The following is a 27,399-nucleotide window of genomic DNA, read 5'->3' on the forward strand; positions in this document are numbered from 1 at the left end:
GTTTATTGCTCACAAGGTCCTAACAGGATATGCTAATAATAGTACAACCTATAAATTTTTAAACATTGAGAATAATTTTATCTTTAAATCAAGGGATACAATCTTTCATGAAAAGAAGTTTCCTTTTAAGATTAGAGACAGTGGGGGGCCAAAACGTTAGTGATGATGTTGTTTAGGAATCTAGCTCATCTACTCCTAATTTAAAGAATAAAATAGATTTTGAGATTTAGCCTAGGATTAAGAGAGCTAGAGTTGAAAAGGATTTTTGTTTTGATTACTTTTTTTTTTTAATGTTTTAAAGTAAAGTCAAATTACTTTACAAGATGCATTAACATCACCTAATGCAATTTTTTGGAAAGAGTCTGTAAATAATGAGATGAAATCTCTAATATCCAATAAAACATGGAAATTAGTAGATTTACCATCAGGTTGTAAAATCATAGGGTGCAAATGGGTCCTTTAAAAGAAATTTAAACCGGATGGGTCAATAAACAAGTATAAGACTCATCTTGCAGCCAAATGTTTTAAACAAAAAGAAGATTTTGATATTTTTGATACATTTTCTCCGGTTTCTAAAAGTATATCCATTAGATTGTTAATTACGATTGCTACAATTTATAATCTACAAATACATCAAATGGATGTGAAAATTGTTTTTTTTTTTTTTTTTTATTACATAGGAACTCTAGCCACCAACAAGCCCTTTGGACCCCCTAGTGCGGCACCAAACCTACGGATCAACGTCCTCCCCCTAGGTCTCACTGATCAGGTAAAGTTCGGAATGCGGACATGACTTCCAAAACAGTGGTATGAAAAGTTTGATTCCTACATGATTAAGAATGAATATAAAACAAATGAATGACAAGTGTGTCTACTATAAATCTTGGGAAGATTTACATGTTGTTAGTCTCTGTGCGGATGGCTTGCTCATTTTTTGTTCGAATTTGCATGTCATAAATAAAACAAAAACTATGCTAAAAAAACATTTTGATATGAAAGATTTAAGAGAGGCTAATGTTATTTTAGACATGAAAATTATAAAAACATGCGATGGTATATTTGTTGATTAGTCGCATTATATTGAGAAAATTTTGAATAAATATGGCTATAATAAGTGCAAACATGTTTATACTCCTTTTGATAATAGCAATCACTTATTTCCTATTGATAATGAAAACAAAGTGATTAATCAAAATGAATATAATAACATTATTGATAGCTTGAGATATGCAACTAATTTAACTAGACCTAATATTGCATTTGTAGTAGAAATACTAAGTAAATTTTCGAGCAAGCCGGGTAGAGAACATTGTATTACTTTGTCGGGTGATTCTCTCTTTACCACTGATTATATTTTTGCTTTAGGTGATGTTACTACTTGTTGGAAATATAAAAAATAAATAATAATTACTAACTCAACTATAAAAGCTGAGCTTATTACTTTAAAATCAGCTAGTGAGGAAACAAGTTGGTTGAGAGAGCGATATATCCGTGTCTCAGCCTATTAGTGAATCGTGAATATTTGTATTTTTTGTTTGTATCTTAGTTTATTGATTTTTTTTTTATTTTATATTAAATTTCCTTTCAACAAACAAGTTAAAAACATGTTTATTTGTTAATTTTTATTTCTATCATCGACTTTCAACTATTTTCAAGAACAAAAAAAATTAAAACTAAAATTTATGATTTTCCATTGTTTTGGTAACTTATTACCAACATGTTAGTATCTTTGTGGATACAATCATTTAGTTTACACATAAATTTTGATTAAAATAAAAGTAAATTAATCACATTAATTCAAATATAATTAAAATAAAATATTCATAAAAATTTTAGTTGCTTAAGATTATGTTCTTGAAAAATGGTTCCGTGCGTGAATTTTTCACATCGACCATGAACAGGGAAAAAAAAAAGAAAAAGAAAGGGTTCATGCCACAGTTCCTCAAAAATTTTATAACTAAACCATTCAAAATGATAATCCCCACTTTTAAATGGATATATTATTATTGATATAAAAAGAATCTGGCTGCGAACTGCGAAGTGTAGTAATGTAGCACCATTCTAATTTTGGCTGATTCTGGTCTGGATTGATTTGAAATTCCCAGTTCACATCTTTAAAATAACAGAGTATGCATGCAAGTTCGTTTCAGAGCATATGCAGATTGCACTATGATCTGACAGTCTTGAGCATTATGCATTTGAAAGGAAAAATTTTATATAAAAAAAAGGACCAGGCAGCCTTTTGGGAGAAATGGTAAGAGCAATGACAGAACTCATTTGGGATGATGAGGTTTTACATGTAATTTTGCCTGGAATCGACAATTATAATTTCATTTTAATAATCTAACATACTGACAACCATGCCTTGCGCCCAACATCGCCAACTCACCTATTTAAATTTTGTTACAGGTAATTTTTTTTCATTGCCTTTTTTCATCCTCCAAATGCTATATACATTTTATTTTCTTCTAGTTAATTGAATTAGAGCTATGAATCTTGAAAGAATGCGAAGTGTTAGGAAAAAGAATATATAAGATGAGACTCACCATTCTCTGTGAGTTATGGAAACCAGCTCCTTCCATTATTGACTTCCTTGAGCTTCATGACGAGATCCTCGCGCTGAGCCTCTACCTCAGCATACTTGAGGCTCATGCGAAAGTAGCGCTCACGAATGTCTCTCAGCTCTTCCTCAAGCGATGATTCCTTGTGCTCACTTCCTTTTTTTCTTGCTGCATCGTCTGAAACTGGCAAACTCTTTGGGGCATCTAGATCACTGTTTTTCCCCTCGGACAACAACCTGAAAAGAAAGTAGGAAAAATCCATAGATCTTGAAATACTGAAAAAAACCAATTTTTGGTTTGGCATGATAGGAAACTAGCATTTTCGAAACATCTTTGGGCATGTACTCCATACATACTTAAGCATGATTCTAGTATATGTTGGACCTGTATTCAGATTGGCTTGCCAACTTTTCAGCATCCACCAAGTCCTTACATGAAGTAGCAAATCCTATGTTCTATCCCAATGGGCTAGGGTTTAAACTGAAACCAATTGAAGTCCAGCACTGTTGTAGGTTCATTTTTTTCTCCAGTTCTGATTTAAGGCTGGTATACCTTCCGCCAAAATTACAGGAGAAAACCATGTATATTGCATGGAATTGAGGTTTAAAAAATGCATGAAGGTAGAATGTTTAAGAATTTTTGCTCACCTATTAAGCTGTTTTTTGTACAAGTCATTCGCTCCCAATGCCTCAGCAATTTCATTCTGGATTTTTGAGAATGGATCAATACCAGCAACTTGAGAACTTCCACTAGTACAGTGCCCACCATCAACCTGAATCAAAAGGAAGAAAGGGAAGGCATAGATCATATTTAATGATAACCAAATTGAAAGGATTTGCATACCAAAGTATTAGGATTTGCCTCCAATTCCTTTTTTGGGTTCAGTTTTCTTCTTTATGGACCATTCTTGCTGGTAAAGGACTCCCTATTCTTTGTCAAAATACTGTACTTGGAGAACAAGGGCTTTTTGTATATAAATGGAGATTGTTTGAAAATGTTCATTTGCTTTGCTTAATGTGTAGGTGTTTTTGCCTGTTGTAGGGATGGAACTAGGATGTCTATTACAGTAGGCCAAAAACGAATAACTAAAATCACCCATGATATATATGCATTACATTTATCAATCCCAATTCTTTATATACATATATATATATATATATATATATAGAAAGAGTGAGGGAGCCCTATTCTTTTCTAGTTGTATTGTTTTTTATTGTTCTCTTGCTGTTTTCCCACTCTTTTCAGCTAATATATTTTCTTATCTTCTTCTAGAAAAAACATTATAACTATCCAATATTCTTATGATTATTATAGTACAATAATTATTATAACATACTTTGACAATATTTTAATATAATTTAATAATACTTGTTAGCAACAATTATTTTAATACTATTAAAGTATTATAACATACTAAGTATATCGTAACATTTTAATAATTATTATACCATATTTTAATATAATACTATTTACATTATTATGACAAATAATACTTTCTCTCTATCATCAATAGTATAATAACCTATTATTGTAAATATTATAATAGTATGCGATAATATGATATTGTATAATAAAATAAAACATTTCATTTAAAACTTTTAGCTAAAAAAAAAAAAATTCTGTTATATACTGATTCCAGAAACATCAAACTACAATGAAACAACACGAACCTCTGAGAACTTTAACTCATCAAGGACAGAAATACTTGTGCAGCTGGATTCAGTGTAAAAGTCTTTAGCACTGGAGTCACTTGGACCTAGTTTTCCTTCTTTTATCTGTTTCAGCTTCTCTTCAAGGGCTTGAGCTCTCTTCAGGCACTCTTCTTTCTCTTCCTCAAGAATTTTTATCTTTCGCTGAAATTGGCTATGTGTTATCTTCAACCGGCCAAGCTCATTCTTCAATTCAGCTTCCTGGGCACATAATGCTTCCCTTGCTATTAAATCCCCTTCTAGCCGCAGAATCTTCTCCTCAAGGGAAACTTTATAGTGTCTGCAATCTTCTAATTCAGATATTGTCTTCTGCATACTCGAGATTTTCTGAACATATGAAGTCTTCTCAGCCTTCAAATCTTCAGTCTCTCCGGATAATAACTTAACTGATGCTTCCAGCCCGTCATTTTCAAATTTAGCAGCATTTAGTGAAGTCTTTAGAGCCAAGATTTCATCTTGGAGCACTGGTATTTTGTGCAATTTAACATTAAGGCCTGCAATTCGTTCTTCCAGTTGAAGCCTTTCATACTCAGAAGCTTGAAGTTTCAACTCCAGCCCACAAACAGTACTTTTGAGTCTCTCTTCATTAGAATTGGCATCCTCCAACAATGCTAGAAGTTTTTTGTGGCTAGCCATCAAAATTTCATGATCCTGTTGAGAGGTAGTGAGCTCACCCATAAGCAGTAGCACCTTATTTTCAGATTCTATCTGGAGAGTTGCAAGTCTCTTCTCACACAACTTGAGTTTTCCTTGGACTTCTTGAAAAGCAGCTTCCAGCTTTGATTTATCTGCCCATAAGCTAGAAACTTCTAGCACAGCTTTTGAAGCTGCTCTTTCCCTCTCATCATGAGTTGCGGATATCTGCTCAGTGAGGTGTGCTACCTCTCTTTGAAGGTTCTCAACTTCTTCTGCCTTCTCCAGGTACATCTGATTTAAGAGGCTCTCTCCCAGGACAAGTTTCTCTTTGTATTCTTTGTGTTCATAAAGAACTGCATCTAGTTGTGAACTCAGGATTCTCTCTTTTGAAGCAATTTCTTCCAGCATTGAAGAAAATTTTGCTTCTAACGCTTCAGCTTTCTTTGAGATATTGGAAAATTTTTCATGTGATTCTCTCAGTTGAGCATCCAAGACTGTACAGTGCGCATCTGATTCCATTTTTCGCTTCCTTAGCTCTACATTCACCTCCTGAAGCAAACTACACTCTTCAATAAGACTTTCAGCTGTCAATTGTAATTTTGGATTTGCTCTCTTCAGATACTCACACTCTTCCTGAGCTTCTAACCACCTCTTTTGCATGTCCTGCAACTTCTGTTTCATGTCAAATTTTTGTTCTTCCATCTCAGTTTCCAATCTTTTAATCTCATCCTGGAGTTCCATGGCATGAGAGGCAGAATTTAGCAGCTCCAAACGATTTGACTCCTTATCATCAGTCAAGTATCTTAGTTGAGCTTCCAAACCAGACACCCGTTCCGATAGTTGTACATTTTCTTCTTCTAATTCGGATAAGTGGAGCTCCAGTTCATCTTTGCCACTTTCTAGTTCCAATGATTTCTTCTCAAGAACCTTGTTGGCAGAAACCTGAGAATCCATATAGCTATTAAGCACCACCATATCATTCCGTACATTATCCAGACAGTCAGAGGTGATGCGACTTTGTCTCAGCAGAATCTTCATATTTTCCTCCGACTTTGTTTTTTCCTTTTGAAGATCAGATATTTGAATTTCCAATTCCCTCTGGCAACACCTTAGGGCCTCTATCTCCTCTACCTTCAACGAATGGTCAGCCCTAAGCTCTTGTATCTCAGAAATTTTTCCCGACAGTTCTTTACCTAGATCTGCAAATTTAGTTTCCAGTTCCACATAGAAATTCTTTGGCACTTCAATAGGAAAACAAAGATTTTCTTTCAAATGACCATCCAGTTTGTTTTGGAATTCATCTGAGTCTGCAACTGCTGCTTTGATATCAGCTTCACTACATTGAAGTTCATCTTTTCCTTCAAAGAACTTGTTCAGCTGGATTAAACTGCTCAAAATAGCTTCAGCTTGCTCTTTTTGAGTCATCAGATCTTGGATTTCACTGATCTCTGGATTATAGAAACTCTGAATATCCCCCGTATTCACAGAAAAACAAAGAGAACACTGTTGCTTATTTATGTTGGCTAAATATTGTTGCAGCTGTTTGCATAACTCATAAAAAATCTTAGACAATTCAGTGGCAACATGGGATTTACAATTTTCAAATTTTCTACAGAGAGGGACAAAATGATCTGTCTCGGTTTTATTTCCCTGGAAACATTCTAACTGTTGTTGCAGTGCAGCAAATACATTTTCCCGCTCTTCTGCTTTGGCACGACATTCATGGAGTTCACCATTGATATAACAAGCTTTATCCTTGAAAGCTTGCAATTGGAGCTCCAGGTCAGTAATCTTATTCTCAAGATCCAAGGATTGATTTTGTATGCTGTTGGCAGCTAGTTCTTTAATAAAGATTTCCTTCTTCTTCAGCTCTTGTTCAAGCTGATATATTTGGGACTTGAGTTCAGTTATTTCAGATTCAAAGGTAGTGGGACAATCAGTAGAAGCACATAAGGAGGATGAGAAATTATCAGAGTTATTGCGTGTTAGAGGATCCTTTTTTGATTCTTTGAGCTTAAACAGAAGTTCCAGGTTTTCATTTGTAAGCTCATTGCAATCTCTCTCCAGCTCCTGCATCTTGTCCTTTAAAGCTTTAAGTTCTTCGTTTAGGTTGTGATCCCCTCCCCTTTCAAAATTCATTTCCTTTGAACCTTGAGCATCAAGAACTTCGGATAGCTTTTTCTCCAAAATAATAATTTCTTGCTCTTTTGCCACCAACTTACACATCCATTTCGCTTCACAATCCAATAGAGATTGAGTTCTGAAACCTTGTTTGAGCTCTATCTCCCTATCTTTTTCCTCGAGGGCTTTTTCCAGAAATTGGATGCTTTCTTGCAACTTCTGGAGCTGGGGCTCCAAGTTCCTGTTCTCTGGTTTAAACTCTGCTTGTGAATCTCTTACTGGATGTTCAACAATATTACCTTCCAAGTCTGAATCAGAAGCAGCCTTTATCATCTTCTTGGTGAAAACTTCTCCAGCAGGATTTGCACTTGAACTGTCATCATGTTCACAGATGGACTTCTCCATATCTTCAGACTTCACTTTCAGTGTTAGAAGATTATTTATCTCCATTTTCTGTTTTTCAATGGTGTCTTCCAGCTCCTGAAGAATGGAAATGAGCTCAACATTTGACTCTTGGGTTTTCTTTAGCTGTACAGACAAATTCACATTTGATTCCTTCTGAAACTTTATCTCATCTTCCAATTCCTTCTGTATACCATTCACATCTTTGGTGTGAAACTTCAAATTCTCAGTTGCTTCTTGTTTCACTACTGATTCCTCCAATAATATTTTCAGTCGTTCAACTTCCTCCTTCAAGCCTTTACATTCTGCCTGTGATGCTGAAAGCTTCATTTCTAGATTTGCTTGGTTTTTTGATTGGTCAGAGCATTCTTTCTTTAACATTTCAAGATCATTCATCAACTTCCGAGCATTTTGTTCCCACATCCTTGCTTCTGCACGAAGCTCCACAATTGTAACTTCTGCAGTCTCTAGAAGCCCTTTCGAAGAACTAGCACTCTGTATTGGTGATGTGGCAATAGAATGGGGAGAATCATCTCGTGGAATTGGAATTTGACTTCCTGAAAAGACCTTTGATTTAAAAGAAAAGTTGTTGATAGGATCATCAACAGAATAAGTGCTAGACGGAACACTATTCTGAGAGTCAACTGAATCTTGTCTTCCAATCCTATTGTTTATAACCCCACTTATGTTACTTCGAGGGGAAGAACTTTCCCTCCAGGCAGAACCCTCCATAGAATCAAAACTATTACGAGAACCTAATGCTGAGAAACTTGTTCCCTGTAGCATTAGGAGGATTTATCAGCCAAAAGAAAGCAGGGCACAAGCTAAGTTAGTGACAAATGACAATAGCATATGCAAAAGACTAACAGACTAACAGATTCAACTATGTAATTTGCATGATTCAGTAAGGTTTGCGGATAAGATATGGGATTGTAGAAAGGCATGACTGTTAACAAGAAAAAGCAAACGGGCTAAAATTGAAACAAACGTCAACAAAACTCATTGCAAGACCAGTAAGTGATCATACCCTACTACAAAGTTCTTCCTGATGAGATGTGCCATCCAGGATATTACTAGAGGAAGATCTGACACTTCTACTAAATGCACCATCAGAAACATCAGATTCGTTTTCAATCTCGTCATAAGTCGCATTGATATTTTCCATGTATGAAACTGTTTCCTTCCAATGTCCATGCCTGAATTAGCAGAGATTCTTTACGACCAAGAAAATTCAAAATGTTGAAGGAGTAACATTGTGGATTGAACTGCAAACCTGAGTTTCGCTCTTGGTGTGAGGCACTGAATTTTAACCTGCAGATGATAGAAAGCATTTGCATTAATGGGCAGGTAAAAAAGCAAAAAATCCATATTCCCAAACTAAAGAACTTCTACTTGAATGATGGCTATCAAATCTATATTAGAGAAAATTAGAATGGAGCAAATGGATGGGACAACGGTAGTTTAAAACATAAAAAATGCTTTTTTAAAACATTTAGCCCCCACTTGGAATGTCTTAAAAAATAAGTACTTAGTAAAAGTACTTAAAACAAGTACTTGTGTCATTTTGTTATAAACTTTAAAAGCTGAAGCTTCCATAGACTAGTGCCGCTTCCAAAAGTGTCAGAACTTCAACCTGAAGTTTTGGTAGGAAGTCTTTGGACTAACTGGATATCCATGCCATGAAGTGATTGAGAACCAAAATCCCATGTCTACGAAATATTTTTATGTGGACAAAGGAATAATGAGATTTTAGTGAGGATTAATTTCTAGGAAGAGAGAATTTCAATAGTAGACAAGAATGATTAGTTCTACCAGGATATCAAGTCAACCAATATCCCAGTAGATTTGACAAGGATATAACAAGAATATTTTGAACTTCCCTAGGCAAAAAATACAAACAATAAAAAACAGGGATATTGACAAGTGAATTAGCCTATTGGCAATAATTGATTGGATGTTCTGAGGATAACTATGCCACCAAGGACAGGACAAGATAAAGTCCTCTTGAGTGGTTCATTTATGTGCAAAGAAGACCTATTAATGTGGGAAAGAGAGATTTCATTCTAGATAAATGTGCTACAAGGGCAAGAATACCACAATTGGTTGAGAGTTGAGATTGTCAGGTGGCACAATGCGTATGTTAAAAAAATATATGCGTCTGGAAAGAGTTGATTAACTAAGAAGCATTAGTGGATCCAACCCAAAGGATGCTTTAAGCTTTGTGGAGTTTTGTTGCTAGAGTTGACTTCTCAAGATAACCATGCAGTGGCATCTTCCAGGGAACACAAAAGAACAATGAAATGACAAGCCAATTGAGATACAAAGATTGACTTTGTGGCAAATATTAGTGCAATGGAGAAATTAAGATGAAGGAATGTTCCATCTCCAAGGAAAATTATATGGGTTCAGGTTTAGCTTCATTACCAACATTAAAATGCATAGCACTGACCTAGTTAGCTTTGGTCAGAATGCCGAAAATAAGATTTTCATTTACTATGGGAGAATAAGTGAAAGCTGCAGAGTCTCTATGCCCACATATATAAGGTGCTTGAACTGCTTGATAGCAACTAATTATTCATGTGAAAAAGGTAAATGAGTGGCAGGTGCGCATAAAGATGCATCCACATGTAGACAAACTGGTATTGATGCTAAATTTGGACCCCAAGGTTTCACATTTGTGCTCTCTCATGATTGGATAAAGATTAAGGAGTCTATCAGTACTAAGAAGAGGAGATACGTATTCATGATTAGAAAACAAACACTTTAAGGTTGAAAAATGATAATAAAAAAATAGGGAGGTTTCTAATGACTAGTCATGAATCATCTCATAAATTTCTTCATGGCAATATCAGCAGCTTACTTTCCCCTTGTAATCAACATGATGAAAATGACTGTGAGCTGATAAAAAAAAAAAGGTAATGCCATTCTAAGGAAAATGACCATGCAAAATTACATGTTATACCAACAAACATGTAATAGACAAGGAATGGCTATTCCCAAATCCCGCTGTGGGAATGTCTATCCCTTAATTATTCCATGTTGATTGGCATAACACCAACTTTTGCATGATGTTTGCCTAATGAGAACGGCAAGGTCTTTTTTTTCTCCCCTGTAAACTAGCATATCCATATAGATTAGTTATTCCATTTCAACCTTATTCCATTCAGCAAACCAAATGTAACATTCATAACATTATTGGTAACAGAATGGAATCCCACTTTACATGTTATATTTGGTGCAATAGGTACAGTTTTCAAGCCTCATATTATAGCGAGAATAGTTTTGATACTAAATTAAAATAGCATATAATTAAAATGGAAGAGGAAGAGTTTCATGAAAGGGAAAAGGAGGATGAAAACCTAAGGCTGTCACTAGAGAAACACATTAAATGAGTAACGTCGTCCAAAAAAATATTAATGCTCTTAGCATAAGCATATTTCAAAAATTAACTCTATGCTGCTGCAAAAACTGGTAGCAGTTACTACAAACAATCACTAGCGATATTGGAGACGACTCACCTGTAAAATTGTTCCATGATTGCATTTTTTCAAGTGCAATGATTCAGGATTAGAAACTTTTGAACTTATGTACCCTGCCAGATTAACTGTAGCCTCTCCAAGGATACCAGATCTAGACGATCCCTACAATAAGCATGGAATTTGAAGTAGAACTTATTAGTCAACAGAAACGGAAAGGCGAAAACAACCAAAGAATAGGAAACAATTAATCAAATATAATCAAAACCCAGACCATGGCAACAACAAACTTAAGGCGGCAATCCTCAAGCTCTGTTGAAGCATTGTCACGTGAAATCCAAAGTGATTCTGACAAAGTATCTGTCCATCGACAATTCCCATTGCGTACAGATGCTTTCCCTGACTTGGTGATAGTTTTCCCAGTTTTCACAGAGATAATAGACACGAAAAGCTTGTCCCATCCTTTTGGTACCTGCAATTGATGTGCTTAAGCAAACTATCAAAATAATTACATAACAAAGAACCCTAGAAAATTGAAATTACAAGATGTCAGTGCACATACAATTGTAGAGAAAAGAAGATAAAAAGCATTAGGAATTGTGGATAGCCTGTCATCCAATCTAAACTTCAAAATTCTGTTGAAAAATCTGTAAATGCATAAAATTACCACTGTCCAAGACTGTTGAATTGATCAATGTCAAGCATGCATGTACATATTAATAAAACTAAGAGTTAATTATATCATGTTTGCATTCTTACAGGAGGTCAATATTAACACTGCGTGCAAGGATTAGCCCTTGAGACAATGTGTGTTATAGCTGGAGCCAGGAGACAGCCAAAAGCTGGAGCTGAGTTGGAATGCGGTGAAATTAATCTCACGCGGTGAAATTAATCTCCATTTTATCTCTCCCTTGTAACTTCCCATTTATGTTTAATTGTGATTAAATTGTAATTTAAATATCAGCCCTATAAATAGAGGGCTGAGGAATACAAGATAGGTACAAGAGAGAAGCTCAGAGAGCAGAGAGGAGAAAGAGGAGGAAGAGAGGGAGAGAGAGTGAGAGAATTGTAATTTTCCAGCGAAATAGTGAATATTTGGTGTGTGCTCCGTGGACGTAGGTCGATATTGACCGAACCACATTAAATTTCTGGTGTCACATCTTTTTGGATGCTCACAGGTTCCTAACAATGTTACTAGGTCTCTACCAATCTCAGTCTTGGGATATTCTTGAGATTTTTGGCTTGGTGGGCTCAAGTAAAGGTCGCTAAGTGGGTTCCTACCCCTTAGCCTTTTCTTAAGTTGCTTAAGCATCCAAGTGTCAATAAGGACACATGTTTATTTTCTTTCTTCTCATTCGAACAATGTGTCATTGACTGATTCATTCAAATAATATATCTTTTTTCATTAATTTAGATGTGATGTACCAATCTATTATTGGAAGATGATGCCGTGCAACAATTTCTCTTCTCTATAAATACCCCCTAATTATTCTTCACAAGGACCTTTTTTTTGGATGCTCGAACCATCAAGCCCTCTCTTTCGCTCATTCTCTCCACTATAGATTCCCACTAGTTTAGGGAATCCCTAAATCCATCATAATACCTTCACCTGCCACAATCCATGCTTGAGCTTCTTGGAAAATTGGCCCTACCTCTCCACTCTGGGCCCTAATGCAGAACATCCATTACTTGTGCACAACAAGGCTCTCCTCCTTTCTCAAGAACCCCCTCCACACTAAGTGTTCATGAGAGTTCTATTAGATTACCACTTTACCCAAAAAGCTTAAGCTATTAGGTTGTGGGCCAACAATGTATACCAAGCTTTGACACTCCCCTGCACATGTAGCCCAACAGCACGTGGAGAGATACACACATGATAGATAACACCCATTACAAGGAATATGATAATTTTAAACCCCACATAATAAACGCGAGCAACAAGACTAGAACTCAGGACCTCTTAAAAAAAAAAGCCCTAATACCATGTTAGATTACCACTTTCCCTAACAGCCTAAGCTATTAGGTTGTGGGCCAACAATGTATATCAAACTTTAACAAGTTCCATCACTGAAAAGAAGAGAGTTAGATAACCTACCTAACTGAAAAACACAAACATAATAAAAATTAGCCATGACTGATTAATTGTATTTACTATTTAGTGCAGATCTGGAGTGACCAGCATTGGCAAAGTTCTGAAGTGGATCAAATCCTTATGTACATAATATTTCCTCCTTTTGTAAAGGTAGTTTGTAATGATTGATGTATTGACCACAAAATAGCTGCAAAGGAAGTTAAGATGGGTTTTAGGGAAGCTGATGAATGGATCTTAAATAGGATTGATTTTGGATGGAAGTTCAAACAAATTTTATTTCAGTGATATGGCTAGTAGAAGGCTAACAAGTGTATGAGCATGCTTCTCAGATCAAAAGGAAAGAAGCTCGGAAGTAATTATTAGAGTATATTACATGATATTATTGTTCGCTGAAGAAATATTCTTTTTTACAAAAATAAAGAGATCCATTAAGATTTAGACTTTCATCAGGACTGTGTGATGCAGGGGCAGCATCAAAGTTCTGCAGCCATGGATAAATTAGAAAGAGGAGGGGAAAGGGAGGAGAGAGGAGATACCAGGAGGAAAACTCACGTTCACATCAATTCAAATTCATCAACAACTGCCTACAACATGACTTTCACACACTATTTATAAGAAAGCCTCTTTACATGAAATTACACATAAACCCCTAAAACTACATTACATTACAAATGTACCCCTACTTTACACAAATATTACAAACAACCCCCAAATACACATAATCCTATACTAATTAATACTACACACACATAATAAACTACTCACTTAACCCCACAATTCCTTAACCCAACTCTTCTTAATTATTCTCTAGCAAGGATCTTCGCAAGGTCTTAGTTCTTGTCCTACATCACCTTGACCCTTAATAGGATTACATTACATGATATTATTGTGTGCCGAAGAAATATTCTTTTTTACAAAAAAATAATGAGATCCATAAAGATTCAGACGTTCATCAGGACTGTGACTCCTAATAGGATTAACACGCCCAATTTGTTATAGAAAAGAAAACCCTGCAAGGTTCGTAGTCCTAATATGTACTTGATGTACCATGAGCACAATTGAATGAATGCACACATCTTTCTTCAATGTAGGCTGGCAACCCATCTTTGGAATGCTCTCTTCTCATGTTTCGAGCAGCTTGGGTGCTGCCCTGAGCAGTGGGGTACATTTTGCTCATAAGTTATTGGGGCTTCGGCAAGAACACAAAAGGAGAAGCTTTATGGCACAGTTCAGTTTTTTATATTTTTGTGGATCCTTTGGATTGAGAGGAATGAGAGAACATTCAAGGATCACACAATCTCTCCCAGTCTATCATGGGATAGAGTAGTGTTATTGGCCTCTTTCTAGTCCCCCTTCTTTGGCTTTTATTTGGGATTTGTTTTTGTCCGATCTTGATTGGAGGACAACTTTATTGTAATTTATGTGCTTTTTTCCTTTTCCTCTTTGGAGGACATCTTGTTATCCTCTCGTTGTCCTCATTTTGTCTCTATTAATATACTTTTTTCTTATCCAAACTAAACAAATAAAAGAAGTGATGTAATTTGGGGAAAGAAAAAAAAGAAAAGCAAATGTATCTACTAGAAGATCTAATTTAGTGGGAAAACGGTGGAGGATTGATCTAGGAGTTGATATGAATGTTGAGTTTCAAAAAACTCTTCATAGAACTATAGCAAAAGCATTCTTCTAGAGCAATGGAGCATTACCGTTCAAGAGGACTGTCCATAAGGTATTTTTGGGTTATTTTATTTGTTACGGGTCCTATCTTAGGGGTATGTTGGGTCTTTATTTTGAATTATTTATAGAGTTTCCTTTATTTTATCCAATCAGTTTGTATGGCAAATGTAGACACCCCATTTTGTCCGAGCCTTATTTAGCAAAAAATTATAGTACAATTTTTAAAAAAATGAATATAAATAAATACATGGAAAATATAAAAAATAAAAAAATAAAAAAATCTAGTGGGCTAGTTCCTCCATGCTTACACATGCACACACACACTCTACAAGAGAGTTTCAAGTAGATTGGTAAATACAAATAAATCAGCATTAAAAAAAAAAACTAATTGGTTTTAAATTTTATTGATCAATTAAAATTGATTGATCAATCAAACTTAATCATCAAATTAGTTTTAAATTTAATTGATCAATTAAAATTGATTGATCAATCAAAGCTTAATTGGTTGTCTTCGTTCTGGCCTATAAATAGAGCACTTCAAAGAATGGTATAGGGAAGAAAAATTAGAGAAGATTTGGATACTGGAAAAAAAGCGACAGAAAAGGTTGCGAGGTTAAGATTGAAAAGTTTGGGAAAAAAAAAGAAAAGAGAAAGGTCTAAAAAGATAAAGAGTGCAAGAGGCTGGAAGGTTGACACAAAGAGTTTTGGATTTTGGATTGACACTTTAGATTTTGGGTTGAAGGGCAGAGAGGAGCTTTGAGCAGAAGCACCAAGCAAAAGGGGAGGTTTTTAAAGATTTAAAAGGCTAGTATTGTTTTTTCCTTGGATATCATTGTTAGCCTTAAATTTATGGTTGAGTTGTTCATAATTAATTCAAAAAGCTATAGAATGGCCTAAGAAAAGTTTTAATCAAAAGAACCTCAAAGGAATTCCCCAAATAGAGACTTGAATTGGATTCTAAAATCCCCAAACAAAGAACCCAAATTTTTCCTTGAACTTTTTACCTAAAAATCCGAAAGTCAGACTCAAATACCTGTATCCAAAAACCCAAACTTGGGTTTGAAGACCCAAATCCGAATACCTATATCCAACTACCCCAAGGGCCTTGGTCAATTTGACACAACTCCAAGTCAACCAATTCGAGAACCTGATCTGAGCCCAAGGACCTGGGTTTGGCCCATTTACCCAAGACCCAAGTCAACCTTGACCTGGGTCAATTGACCCATTAGCCCAATAACCCTTTAAAACATAAGACCCAATTTCACCTAAGTCGACATTGCCTTAGCCCTAAAACCCCACGACCCAATTGATTCTGGTTCAATTTAGCCTAAAACTAATAGCCCAAGTCCCAAAATTAGTGGGCCAACCAAAAAACTACCTAGCCAAGCCCAATTTAATTAAACCCAATACCCCAAGACCTAATTGGGCTTAACCAACCACATAGCCTATCTAACCCAAGTTGAATCCTAGCCTAGGTTAACTCAAACCCAAATCTAGAACCTGTTTGGCTCGCAGGTAACTGTGAGAAAATCCAAGAAATTGATAGAAAACACTCAAGAATTCCAAGAGAAAAAACAACAGAATTCACCAAAAAAAAAAAAAGAGAAAATTAAAAAGAAAAAAATACCTGTGAGGGGTCTGGATTTGGGGTTGGGGTTTGTTAGCAAAGAGCTCAATGCTCTCTACTTGTCACCTTCTGATCCAACCTACAGAGAGAGGTGTGAGTTAGAGTCAGATTGAGAAAGAAAGAAAGAGTTAGAGTGAGAAAGAGAAAGGAAGAAAGAGTCAGACTGAGATAGAGAAATCAAGAAAAAAGAGAGAAAGATCTGGGGAAAGAAAGAAAGTGATCAAAAAAGGAAAAAGAAAGGAGATCGAGAGATAAGAGAGAGTGCGGTTTGAGAAAGAAATAAAGAGAGAGGTGAGGAAGCTTACCTTGGCTTTGCCGGAGATGGCGGAGGTCATTGACAAAGTGGTTGTGATTACCCGTGGCCATGGTGGCCAGAGAGAGAGAGATTGGGGTGAAACAGGGAGAGAGGCAGAGAGGAGAGTGAGTGAGAGAGAGAATTTGGGGAAACAGAAAAGAAAAGAACAACAAAAACAAAACCAAACCTTAAATCCCACTAGGTGGGGTCGGCTACATGAATCTTTTTCCACCAATTTATGTGATCATAGACCATTCCTTTTGATAGATTTAGGGATATTAAATCTCTACTCACTATCTCCTCCCAAGTTATTTTAGGTCCACCCCTAGTTCCTTACCCCTTCTACTGCCCCCCACAATAACTAACTTACTCTTCCTCACTGGTGCACTATGTGGCCTACGTTGCAACTGTCCATACCATTTGAGTCGCCCCTCCCTTATCTTATCTTCTATAGGAGCTACACCTAACTTACCGCAAATATGTTCATTCCTTAATTTATCTTTCAATGTTATACCACTCATCCATCTAAGCATTCTCATCTCGGCAACTTTTACATTTTGGATATTATGTTTCTTCGTCGCCCAACCTTCCGATCCATATAGCATAGTTGGTCTTATAGCTGTCCTATTAAACTTCCCTTTTAATTTTAAGGGTATTCTACAATCACAGAGCACACTTGTAGTACTTCTCCATTTTACCCAACCTGCTTTAACTCTATGCATTACGTCATCTTCAATTTTTCCTTCAGCTTGCAAAGTAGATCCAAGGTATCAAAATCTACAAGTGTTATTTATTTCTTCGTCATCAAATTTAACTTTGTCTTTAATATTCCTCCTATCATTACTAAAAAAACATTTCATATATTCTGTCTTATTTCTACTTATCTTAAAGCCTCTAGATTCCAAAGCTTCTCTTCATAATTCTAACTCAGCTTCTACTCTGTCTCTAATTTCATCAATTAATACAATATCATTTGCAAACAACATACACCATGGAATTTCCTTTTGAACACTCTTAGTCAGTTGGTCCATCACTAAAGCAAAAAGATAAGGACTCGAAGCAAATCCTTGATATACACCTATGGTGATTGAAAATTCTCTAGTTTTCCCATCTATAGTTCTTACACTAGTCATTACTCCATCGTACATATCCTTAATGACATCAGTATACCTACTACATACACTCTTTTTTTCTAAAACCCACCATAAAACTTCCCTAGATATCCTATCATATGCTTTCTTAAGGTCAATAAATATCATATGCAAGTCCCTCTTCTTTTCCGTAAACTTTTTCATTAATTTTCTTAAAAGATATATAGCTTTTGTGGTAGATCTCCCAGATATAAAACCAAATTGATTTTCTGAGACCTTTGTTTCTAACCTTAATCTTTGTTCAACTACCCTTTCCCATAGTTTCATCGTATGACTTATAAGTTTAATTCTACGATAGTTATTACAATTTTGAATATCTCCTTTATTTTTGTATATAAGTATCAAAGTGCTATTCCTCCATTCATCTGACATTTTCTTAATTTTTATAATTGTATTAAATAAATTGATTAACCATATAATTCCGTTATCACCTAAGCATTTCCAAACTTCAATTGGGATGTTATCTGGTCCCATAGTTTTCCCATTTTTTATCTTTTTTAGTGCAAACTTAACTTCGTTAACTCTAATTTTGCGAATAAATCTCATATTTTTAATACAAAAGAAAAGAACAGAAAAGAAAAATAAATCAAAAATAAATAAAGGAACACGTGTCCCCATAGGCCCGTACAGATAGTGACACGTGGCATAACCAAAATTGCGCTTTTGGGGGGCAATGTGGCGTGATTCTGGCCGTCCAATGTGTGTTTTCTCTAGACGGCTGGATCACTATCACGTTAACAATCCATGTTAAGTTCTTTGCACCAGCTACATTTTGCCACATGGTGGGTGACACCACGCTAACATCACCTTGCCATGTGTCACTTTCAAAATTTCAAAAAAAAAGAAAAAGGAAATACCACGTGCAGCCACATGTCGCCACTGGCGAATGACACGTGGCAGCCCTTCCCTGAATTGGGTCAACTTGGTTTGACCTAAGTCAACTTAAGTTAACCCATTGACCAGGTTCAAACCAGTTGAACTGGACTAACATCCCCTGGACTGCTCATTTTATTTTCAAATTTAAAAATTAATTTAAAATTTTTAAAAATTGGAAAAAAGTAGGAAAATTATAATAAAAAAAATAAGAAAAAAAATCTCTTTGAGTCATTTTTGACTTGGGGAACCAAAACGGTGGAAAAAATAAAATATCAAAATAAATAAAATGGAGAAAATTCTTTTAAAATCCTTGAAAATTGAAGAAAAATCTTGAAAAATTCTAGAAAAAAATTTAAATTCTTTTGCAAATCTAAGAATGTTTTAAAGATCCTTTTTGTTCAAATTTGATGAATTTTTATTATCATTCTATATGTTTATTATCTGTATATATCTTATTTTGTGTGTGTGTGCATCTCGAGTGATACAAAAAAGGGCAAAGAGGTGTTTCAAACCTCACCTATATTAGTTCCAAGAGGGTTTTATCTAATAAGATCCCCTCCTTTGGAGATTTTATTAGACATTCCTAATTCACACTTGATTTTACATTTTTTTTTTTTTTAAATTAACGTTTATTTGTTTGTTTAGGAGTAAATTAAGGACTATTTGATTTAATTTGAGGTAATTTATAGTTAATTAGGTACCTTTCATAGAATGGGCGTGTAGGATGTGCTAATACCTTCCCCTCACATAACCGTACTCCCAATCTTAACTTTGGTAAAAGCAGATCGAGACTATTGGTTTCTTGGCCTTAGGATTAGTCTAGAGACCAATCAATAAGTAGTAATTAGGTGAACTAATCACACCTAGGAAAATAACAGGTTAGTGACGACTCCATCGAACCACCATTATTATTATTATCACTCCTTGCCATTCTGGCTGGACCCTTTTAAAAGACATCGCAACAGTAAAGATTAGTATAATTTGATGGTTGAGATTGTTATCATTCAAGTTAAATAAAAAAAAGTCTTACTTAAGTCCTGTATTAACTCTCTTCTGAATTAGAATGAAATATTATCATTGTGTTGCTGCAAATTTATGGCTTTAAGCCCAAGAAAGTGTGATGCTTTCTTCTTTCAAGGAGATATTCCTAGACTAAGTGCAATGCTAGTAGTTTTATGCCTTTTTATCTTTGTTGTTTTGACTAATTGCCTCTAACCATATTAGAATCCGTCATTTCATCAATTCCAAATTTCCTTCCCCAATCCTAACCCCAAATCATTTTCCCTAATTCTCGCCTGGTCATCCTATTTCAACTTAGTATTAGAGCAGGTTCACCATTATCTTCAGATATCGTGGTAGATCCTTCACATCTAAGATAACATGTTGGGAGATGTTGAAGATGTGCCTTCAGAAAAAGTGCATCAAAATAGAGAAAAAGCATAAACTTTATCATGATTCCATAGTTTTGATTAAGGTACTATGACAGTGGTTAATTATGCTGAATTTTTTGAAGAACTAACCATTAAATGTGGAAAAATTGAGGATGAATGAACGATTAGATCAATTTAGGAATGGACTCAAATAGATGTCTCTAGCACAATTAGTTGACTTGGAGGATGCTATTGAACTGGATGACATTGAAAAGAACACCTAATGTACCCACAAACAACCTGAAAAGTCATCAAAGCAAGCTAAAGGGGCAAATCAAGATGTTAAAAAGGCCTAGACACTATATTATTGTTAGATTACCACTTTACCTAAAAGCTTAAGCTGTTAGGTTGTGGGCCAAAAATGTATATCAAGCTTTAACACTCCCCCACACGTGCAGTCCAGCAGCACATGGAGAGATAAGCACATAATAAATTTTTAAATACCACAGAATAAATGCGGGCGACGTGACTAGAACCTAGGACTTCCTGGTAACCAACTCAGATACCATGTTAGATTACCACTTTACCTAAAAGTTTAAGCTGTTAGGTTGTGGGCCAACAATGTATATCAAGCTTCAAGCTTTAACAATTACATTGCAAAAACTGCAATTTGGGAAGACAAAACTGATAGAACAGCAATAAATGGAAGCCTGGGTAGCAAAAGAATTTCATAGCAAAGTGTAAATAGCCTGCTGAAATCATGTGTACCTCCCGCAAAGGATTCCAAACAGCTTGCTGAAAATCAAAAGAAGAAGCTGTTTTTCCAGTAGAGATTTTGAAGTGCTAAACATGGGAAATTAAGGAATTCAGAATAGAAGCCGAAGTACATGACACTGCAGGGGGAGAGGAATTAAAGATTCAGAGATTGACAAGCCTGCTACTGCGCCAGATATTTCTCCAGCCAGCCACATTTATTTCGTAGAAGACGAAAAGCCAGTGCAATGGAAGGCGTTATGATCACTGAAAGATTTCAAGAAACCACAGTAAATTAGCTCATTGTTATTGTTCATGATTCAAAGGTTAGAGCCAATGTGCTTCCCAAAAGACATATCCCAACCATTGACCACTGGCAAGTTCAATAGAATGGTTGACAAGCAATTTTCAGTGCATCACTCCTAGCTCCTATTAAGAATGTGAAGCCGTGTCAAAGTCAGCCCTGTCACCATGTGCTAAGCATGCAATCCAAGAAAACAAGGCATCCAATTCTGGCATGCTTCAAAACTCGAGGATGAGTTTTCGCCAAGCAGGGAGAATGATGCAACTGGGGAAAAGAAGCAAAATGAAAAAGAAAAAAACAGCAATTTATCAACCAAAAGATTTGATTTAGTGTTATGATTGTGGAGGATTGATCTGGAGTTGAGTGTAAGAACTGTTAACAATAATGTACCATAATCACTGTAGCAGTATAGTTAACATCCAGGAGTACCGTCCACAAGGGTATTTTTGGCCATTTATTTTATTATGTCCTATTTTAGGGGCATTTAGGGTTTTATTTTGCATCATTTCTAGAGTTCCTTTTATTTTATCTAGTCTGTTTCATATTGTTAAAATTAGTTTATTTTGATTGTTAAGATTAATTTTTAATAGTGTTAAACAAGAAAGAGTCCTATATAAAGTTAGAATGAAGCTTCCTGCAAATTGATTGCTTCAAACCCTAGAAAGTGTGAGAATTTCTTCTATTTAGGATTATCCATAGAATCAATAAGTGCAATGCTAATAGTTTTATGCCTTCTTGTCCTTATTATTTTGATTAATTGCCTGCAAACCCAATCTGCATCCGTGACTTTCTGGCTCGTCATTCTGCAGGTACAAAAACTAATGGAGAAAATGACGGTGAAATGACAATGACAGAAAAAGATCAAGTTCAATTACAATCTTCACATGTTTTCTTCTGAATATCTCTCTCCATTGGCAATGATTCCATGACAGAGAAGATTTTCTTCCTTTTCTCTAGGCCTTTTATTCTCATTTCTTTCATTTCCCATCAAATTTGACCGATAAGAATGTTGGAAGTTGATGTCAAAGAAAATATCAACATCACACAGAATGATAGTTGGATATAAACACAAGGTTAATTGGCTAACAATTAATTCAACATCACATGAAATAGAGGAACAACAACTCAAATGTGGCACAGTCAACACAATAACTTAGATTTCACTTCAATGTAAAGACATGCCATAACTGAATTCTATATAGTGTGTGCTCAAATGGAACAGCTAACTTTATACACATTCAATGATTCAGAGTATCACTCAAATTCTAAAGAAGATCCTTTTGACAGTTTGAAATTGTTCAACTATCACAGCATGCATATCTTGGCAGAATGCAGACAAAATCAAAATTAGGTCTAATTATTATGTGTTCCTGTGTCATACGAACAAATATAGCATCCAAGAATGATTTGTGTTAGATTACCACTTTACCTAAAAGCTAAAAGCTAAAAGCTTAAGTTGTTAGGTTGTAGGCCAACAATGCATATTAGGCCTTAACACTCACCCGCACATGCAGTCCGACAGCACATGGAGAGATAAAAAAATGATAAACACCACCAATTATATGGAATTAGATAATTCTAACAAACAAAACAATAAACACAGGCAACAAGACTAGAACCCAAGACCTCCTGGTAACTAAGCTCTGATACCATGTTAGTTTAGAACTTTACCCAAAAGCAAAACTGTTAGAATGTGGGCCAACAATGTATATCAGGATTAACAATTTGAAAATCCACAGCATATGTGGCTTAAGAAAGAAAACTAGCAATTGAACATAGATTCACTTTATGTGACTGGAGTACTAGAGGAGTGAGAGAGAAATTTCTTTTCCAATTATTAAAATAAAAAACACACATGGAATGTATATATTGAATTATAAGCTTAGGGATTGTCCCATAAGCATATCTCCAAATAGAACCATGTTAAAATGTATTTAACAAGCAGCTGTTCTGTTACGATGAATATAGAACTAGAGATACTAGAAAAGTAATTACAGGCTACATGGTCATAATGCAGCTCAAGTAAGAGTTTACCATAAGTTTAAAGTGTAGACTTATAAATTAATGTCAGCCAACAGTATCATGTCCAAAAGATGAGGGGCTAATTCTCAAGTAGAATAAAATGAATAGACTCTATTTCATCTTCATAAAAATGAAGCTAATTTTGACTATTGAAAGGTCTTTTGCATTGAACTTAATAGACGAGCATAATTGAAAGTAGGGTGAATTGGACTGATGGTCCTGAAACCATCATCATTATTGCACTTAGGTCTTGGAACTTTAATTTGTTGCACCACTAGTCCTAAACTATGTGACTTGTCTCACATTGGACACATAATACACCAAATTGGTATTTTTGCAGACTGAGCATCTAAATCAGCCAAGTTCAAAGAAAAGGCAGGAAAGAAGCCTTCTTCCCATTGGAAGCATTCCCAACAAAGGGCTTTGATCCTCATTGCACAGATTTGAGCAGTTTCCATGCCCAAGTTTTCCATTCCAAATTTCATTTCGCAACTCTAAGTTAATAATCACATATGCATTGACCATTTTTTATTCCTAGTCTAAATCTTTTCTTTCTTTTTTTTTTGAAAAAATGGCACCTCCTATCTTTATTCGAATACCCTTCACTTATGGTGGAGGAATATCGTGGTTCCAACCTTGAGACTTGGGGACAACAATCAAACCCCAAGACTCTAAAACTAAGTTAACCAATTTATTCAAAACCAATAAACCAATGACCAGCAACCAAACAAATAAATAAGAACTAAACAAATATAAGTGGAAAACAAACAAAACTCCGGAAGATAGCACAAAGCATCACGAGCGCAAGGAAGGAAATCCTAACAAATCCAATCGAATCAATCCCCTGACTTGCTGCGGAAGATCATCCTGGCAACTATATGATCGAGATATACCAGATTCACCCTGCTTTGCAAAGAAATTTGCACTTTTATTCGCTTCTCTGTAAACATGTTCCACTTTGTACTGTATGCCTCTCAATGCTAGCACAAGCTCTTCCCATAATTCCCATAAGTTCCAAACCGAACACTTCCCAAAATTTATCCACTGAACCAACAAAGTAAAGTCACATGCAATCTCCACTTGATCAAATCCGGGATCTTTGCAAAGATTAATCCCTATAATAATCGACTTCAATTCAGCCATATTATTGGTTCCATAACCCAGTAATAAGGAAAAAACTGCTTTAAATAAACCTCTTTCATCTCTTATCACGCCTCTACCACCACAATTACTTGGGTTACCTCTACAGCTTCCATCCATCTTAACCCAACCTATCCCAAATTTACACCATTTGACTACATGAGGAAGACAAACCCTCACATTTTTTACTTGAATATCCAAAGCACGAAGGACTGCAATATCCGTGCAAGAAACAGGTGCACATTTAGTTAACTTGTCCAAAATGGATCTCAACCAATATTTAATATCAAGCCACACATTTCTCACCGAATCATGAATTGATTCCATCCTGGCTCTACATCGACAAGTCCAAAGTCTCCAAATGATGAGACTAGGTATGAGACCTACCAAAATGTCTAATTGTGAGGCCCGTCTTGCACAACTAAACCAGACATTAACTCTAGTTTTCCATGTGTTCGTTGCCATACAACTAACACCCAATGCCACTGTTGCTTGTTTCCATACCTCCTGAGCAAAAGATCCCATGCAAAACACATGGTCTAGAGATTCAATCTTGGCATTTGAACAACAATCACACCGAGAGGCCATCTGAACACCTACTTCTTTAATAGGAGTATCAACCGGAAGACAAGCGAACCAAGACTTCCACATACAAATTGACACCCTTTTTGGCAACATAGGATGCCAGATCCATTTTGCAACTAAGAATTCCTAGTCTAAATCATATCTATGGCAGTTTCCATTATTCCATTCCCAGTTTCTATTCCCAATTTTATTCCCTACAATCATTCCACACGACATGTGGCAACATCATACCATAAAACATAAATGACCTATTCTCACGGAAAATTCTATTCACAATTTCATTTCAAATTCTATGATTGTTTCCACTCCTAGTTTCATTACAAATTTCATTCTCAATTTCATTACAAATTCCATTCCTAATTTAGATCATAATCTGAATAAGTTACCATTTACAATTCCATTCCCTGTTTATTACAAATTTTAATTTACATTGTCAGTTTCATTCCCTGCACTCTAACGAAACCCTCTGTGATAAAGAGGCTCAAAGCCCTTTGTTGAGAATGCCTCCACATGAGAAGAAGGGTTCTATCCTTCTTTTTTTTCTACTTCCCAGTCAACAAAATCTCAATTTAATTGTATTACATGTTAGATGCAGGATAACGTGCACTGAATCGCATAGTTTATGATTAGTAGTGCATCAAATTGAAGTTCTAGGACCTATGCTGCAGGGTCATTACTGCAATTTACCCTTGAAAGTATAATACAATAAGCGAGGTTGGAATCATTATGTTAAAAAAAAAAAAGATAAAATTGGTCAAAATGTGAATATTAAACTAGTTACGTAGCACTATTACAAGAAAATACTTGCTGGAAAAGTGCCGCATGGCACTTCAATTGAGACCTCATGCTTAGGGTTTCAGCTGGATTTTTTTTTAATAAAAAAATGGGCTATGTTGTTGGACTTCCACATGTGCATTCACACACAATTGTTGCAGCAAAACCCCAAAAAAGAAAGAAGAAATGAGAGAGAGAGAGAGAGAGAGAGAGAGAGAGAGAGAGAGAGTTCATTACCAAGAATCTAAATTTGAAACATATTTTAAAAAAGATACTAAAATAGTGTCGCCTTCCTTCTTGTGGGTGAAAATTCAGTTGTTTTATTTTATGATGATTTTCATCCGTTTTAAATTTTAGCGGAAACCATTTCAGCTTAGTTTGTTTTGTTTTAAATGAATTTTGTCTTCTTTCTTCTCATGTCTTCTGCGACAAAACAAAGCTTTCTAGAAATCTAAAGGACTCACCAAATGCACATTCATGAACATGGTAATGGGTTATGAACAGAAATTGTGCATCTGTGTTTTATAACTAAGAAGAGAAACAAGGTCTACGTTATGAATCAGTCACTCGTGTAGTCAAACAAAAATTTACAAAATAATTAAAAGAACGGAACTGTGTGCATGAGGTGAATGCATATAAACCATATAATCAAGCAAGTAGAGATTATGCCTCTCTTGGGTGAATGGCCTTAGACCTCAAGAAGGAATTTCGCCGATTGGACTGGAGCTGCAGAGCCAGTAGGCCAGAGCCTGATTAATTTGCCTCTGGACCCAGGCGGCCATGGCCAAAAAGTGGCCTTTTATGTTTTAATCTAATGGTTCTCTCTCACATTAGCTTTAATTGTTTCTGGAGAACTACCTGCTATTTTTTTTCTCAATTCTTTTTTTATTGGAAAAGTTTGAAACCTGGATTTCCCCTATCCCATCCCCAAGCTTTTTCAGCCATTCTCCATTGAATGGTAAATGAATTCCAAGTTTCAAGATTTCATCGATTAATCTCGCGCGCACGTCGAGAAAGGAAATTTTGCAGAGGAAGGAAAAAAGAAACATACATAATTCAACACGCAGTTGATACGAAAAAGAATAAATATAGCTAAAAAGAGAAATTCAGGTTAAAAAATAATCAAACAAACATTTATTAAAAAAGCATACATGAACAAATGCATTATTTAATTCAACTGGTATAGCCAATAGAACAGAAGATTTAAAGAGAGAGAGACCTGAAGAGCCTGAAAGCTGGAGAAGCTGAAATCAATCCTCTCGCCAGATTTGTCAGGCTTGTGTTTGTGCAACCTGAACATCTTCCTTCTTCCCGTCTTCTCTCTGTCAATTTCTTCCCGATTTCAACGCGCCCATCGGGGAGAGAGAGAGAGAGAGAGAGTAGAGAAGGAATTACAGTAGAACCAGAGAGTACTTGAAAGTCAAGATGAGAGAGAGAGAGAGAGACAGAGAGAGAGAGGGCGAGAGAGATGGTTAGCGGATATCTGTTGGTTAAATTAGATGTGCCGTGTGCGTGCTGTCGTTATGACTTTTTGCCAGTTTCACAGCCTGCCCCTCTTACTTATTGATATTTATATTTCCTCCCCATTTTCTTTTGAATTTCTTTCCACGTTATGATTTATTAAAAAGGAGGGTGGGGTAATAACCGTGAAGAAGACTTGTCTTTTCTTTGAAACCAAGGAAGGTATTAATATATATATTGAAAATCTAAGGACTCCGGTTTCATCGCATCACTTTATTTAGAGACGTCAGGTACTATCGTGTCACTTTAGACACTATGGTGCGGCATTAAATTCAGATGGTGAAAATCATTCGTCCATTGATGTGCCCCT

General features: G+C 35.6%; 1 protein-coding gene across 2 annotated transcripts; it reads right to left on the reverse strand.

Moving 5' to 3' along the window:
- Window positions 1–653: 653 nt before the first annotated feature.
- Window positions 654–27,032, reverse strand: LOC131166039 (uncharacterized). Of its 2 annotated transcripts, XM_058124265.1 has the most exons (9): window positions 26,788–27,032; window positions 11,180–11,377; window positions 10,948–11,070; window positions 8,703–8,740; window positions 8,457–8,625; window positions 4,232–8,206; window positions 3,209–3,333; window positions 2,547–2,797; window positions 654–825 (listed from the first exon to the last, which is right to left on the reverse strand). In XM_058124265.1, the coding sequence occupies exons 1-8, from the start codon at window positions 26,866–26,868 to the stop codon at window positions 2,560–2,562; spliced, it is 4,947 nt and encodes a 1,648-aa protein (XP_057980248.1). In that variant the 5' UTR covers window positions 26,869–27,032; the 3' UTR covers window positions 654–825; window positions 2,547–2,559. The 2 variants fall into 2 exon arrangements, with proteins under 2 accessions (XP_057980248.1, XP_057980247.1); XM_058124264.1 differs by lacking the exon at window positions 654–825 and having other exon boundaries at window positions 2,292–2,797.
- Between the last annotated feature and the right edge of the window lie 367 nt (window positions 27,033–27,399).

Source organism: Malania oleifera, chromosome 10, assembly GCF_029873635.1.
Source record: "Malania oleifera isolate guangnan ecotype guangnan chromosome 10, ASM2987363v1, whole genome shotgun sequence".
Classification (NCBI taxonomy): domain Eukaryota; kingdom Viridiplantae; phylum Streptophyta; class Magnoliopsida; order Santalales; family Ximeniaceae; genus Malania; species Malania oleifera.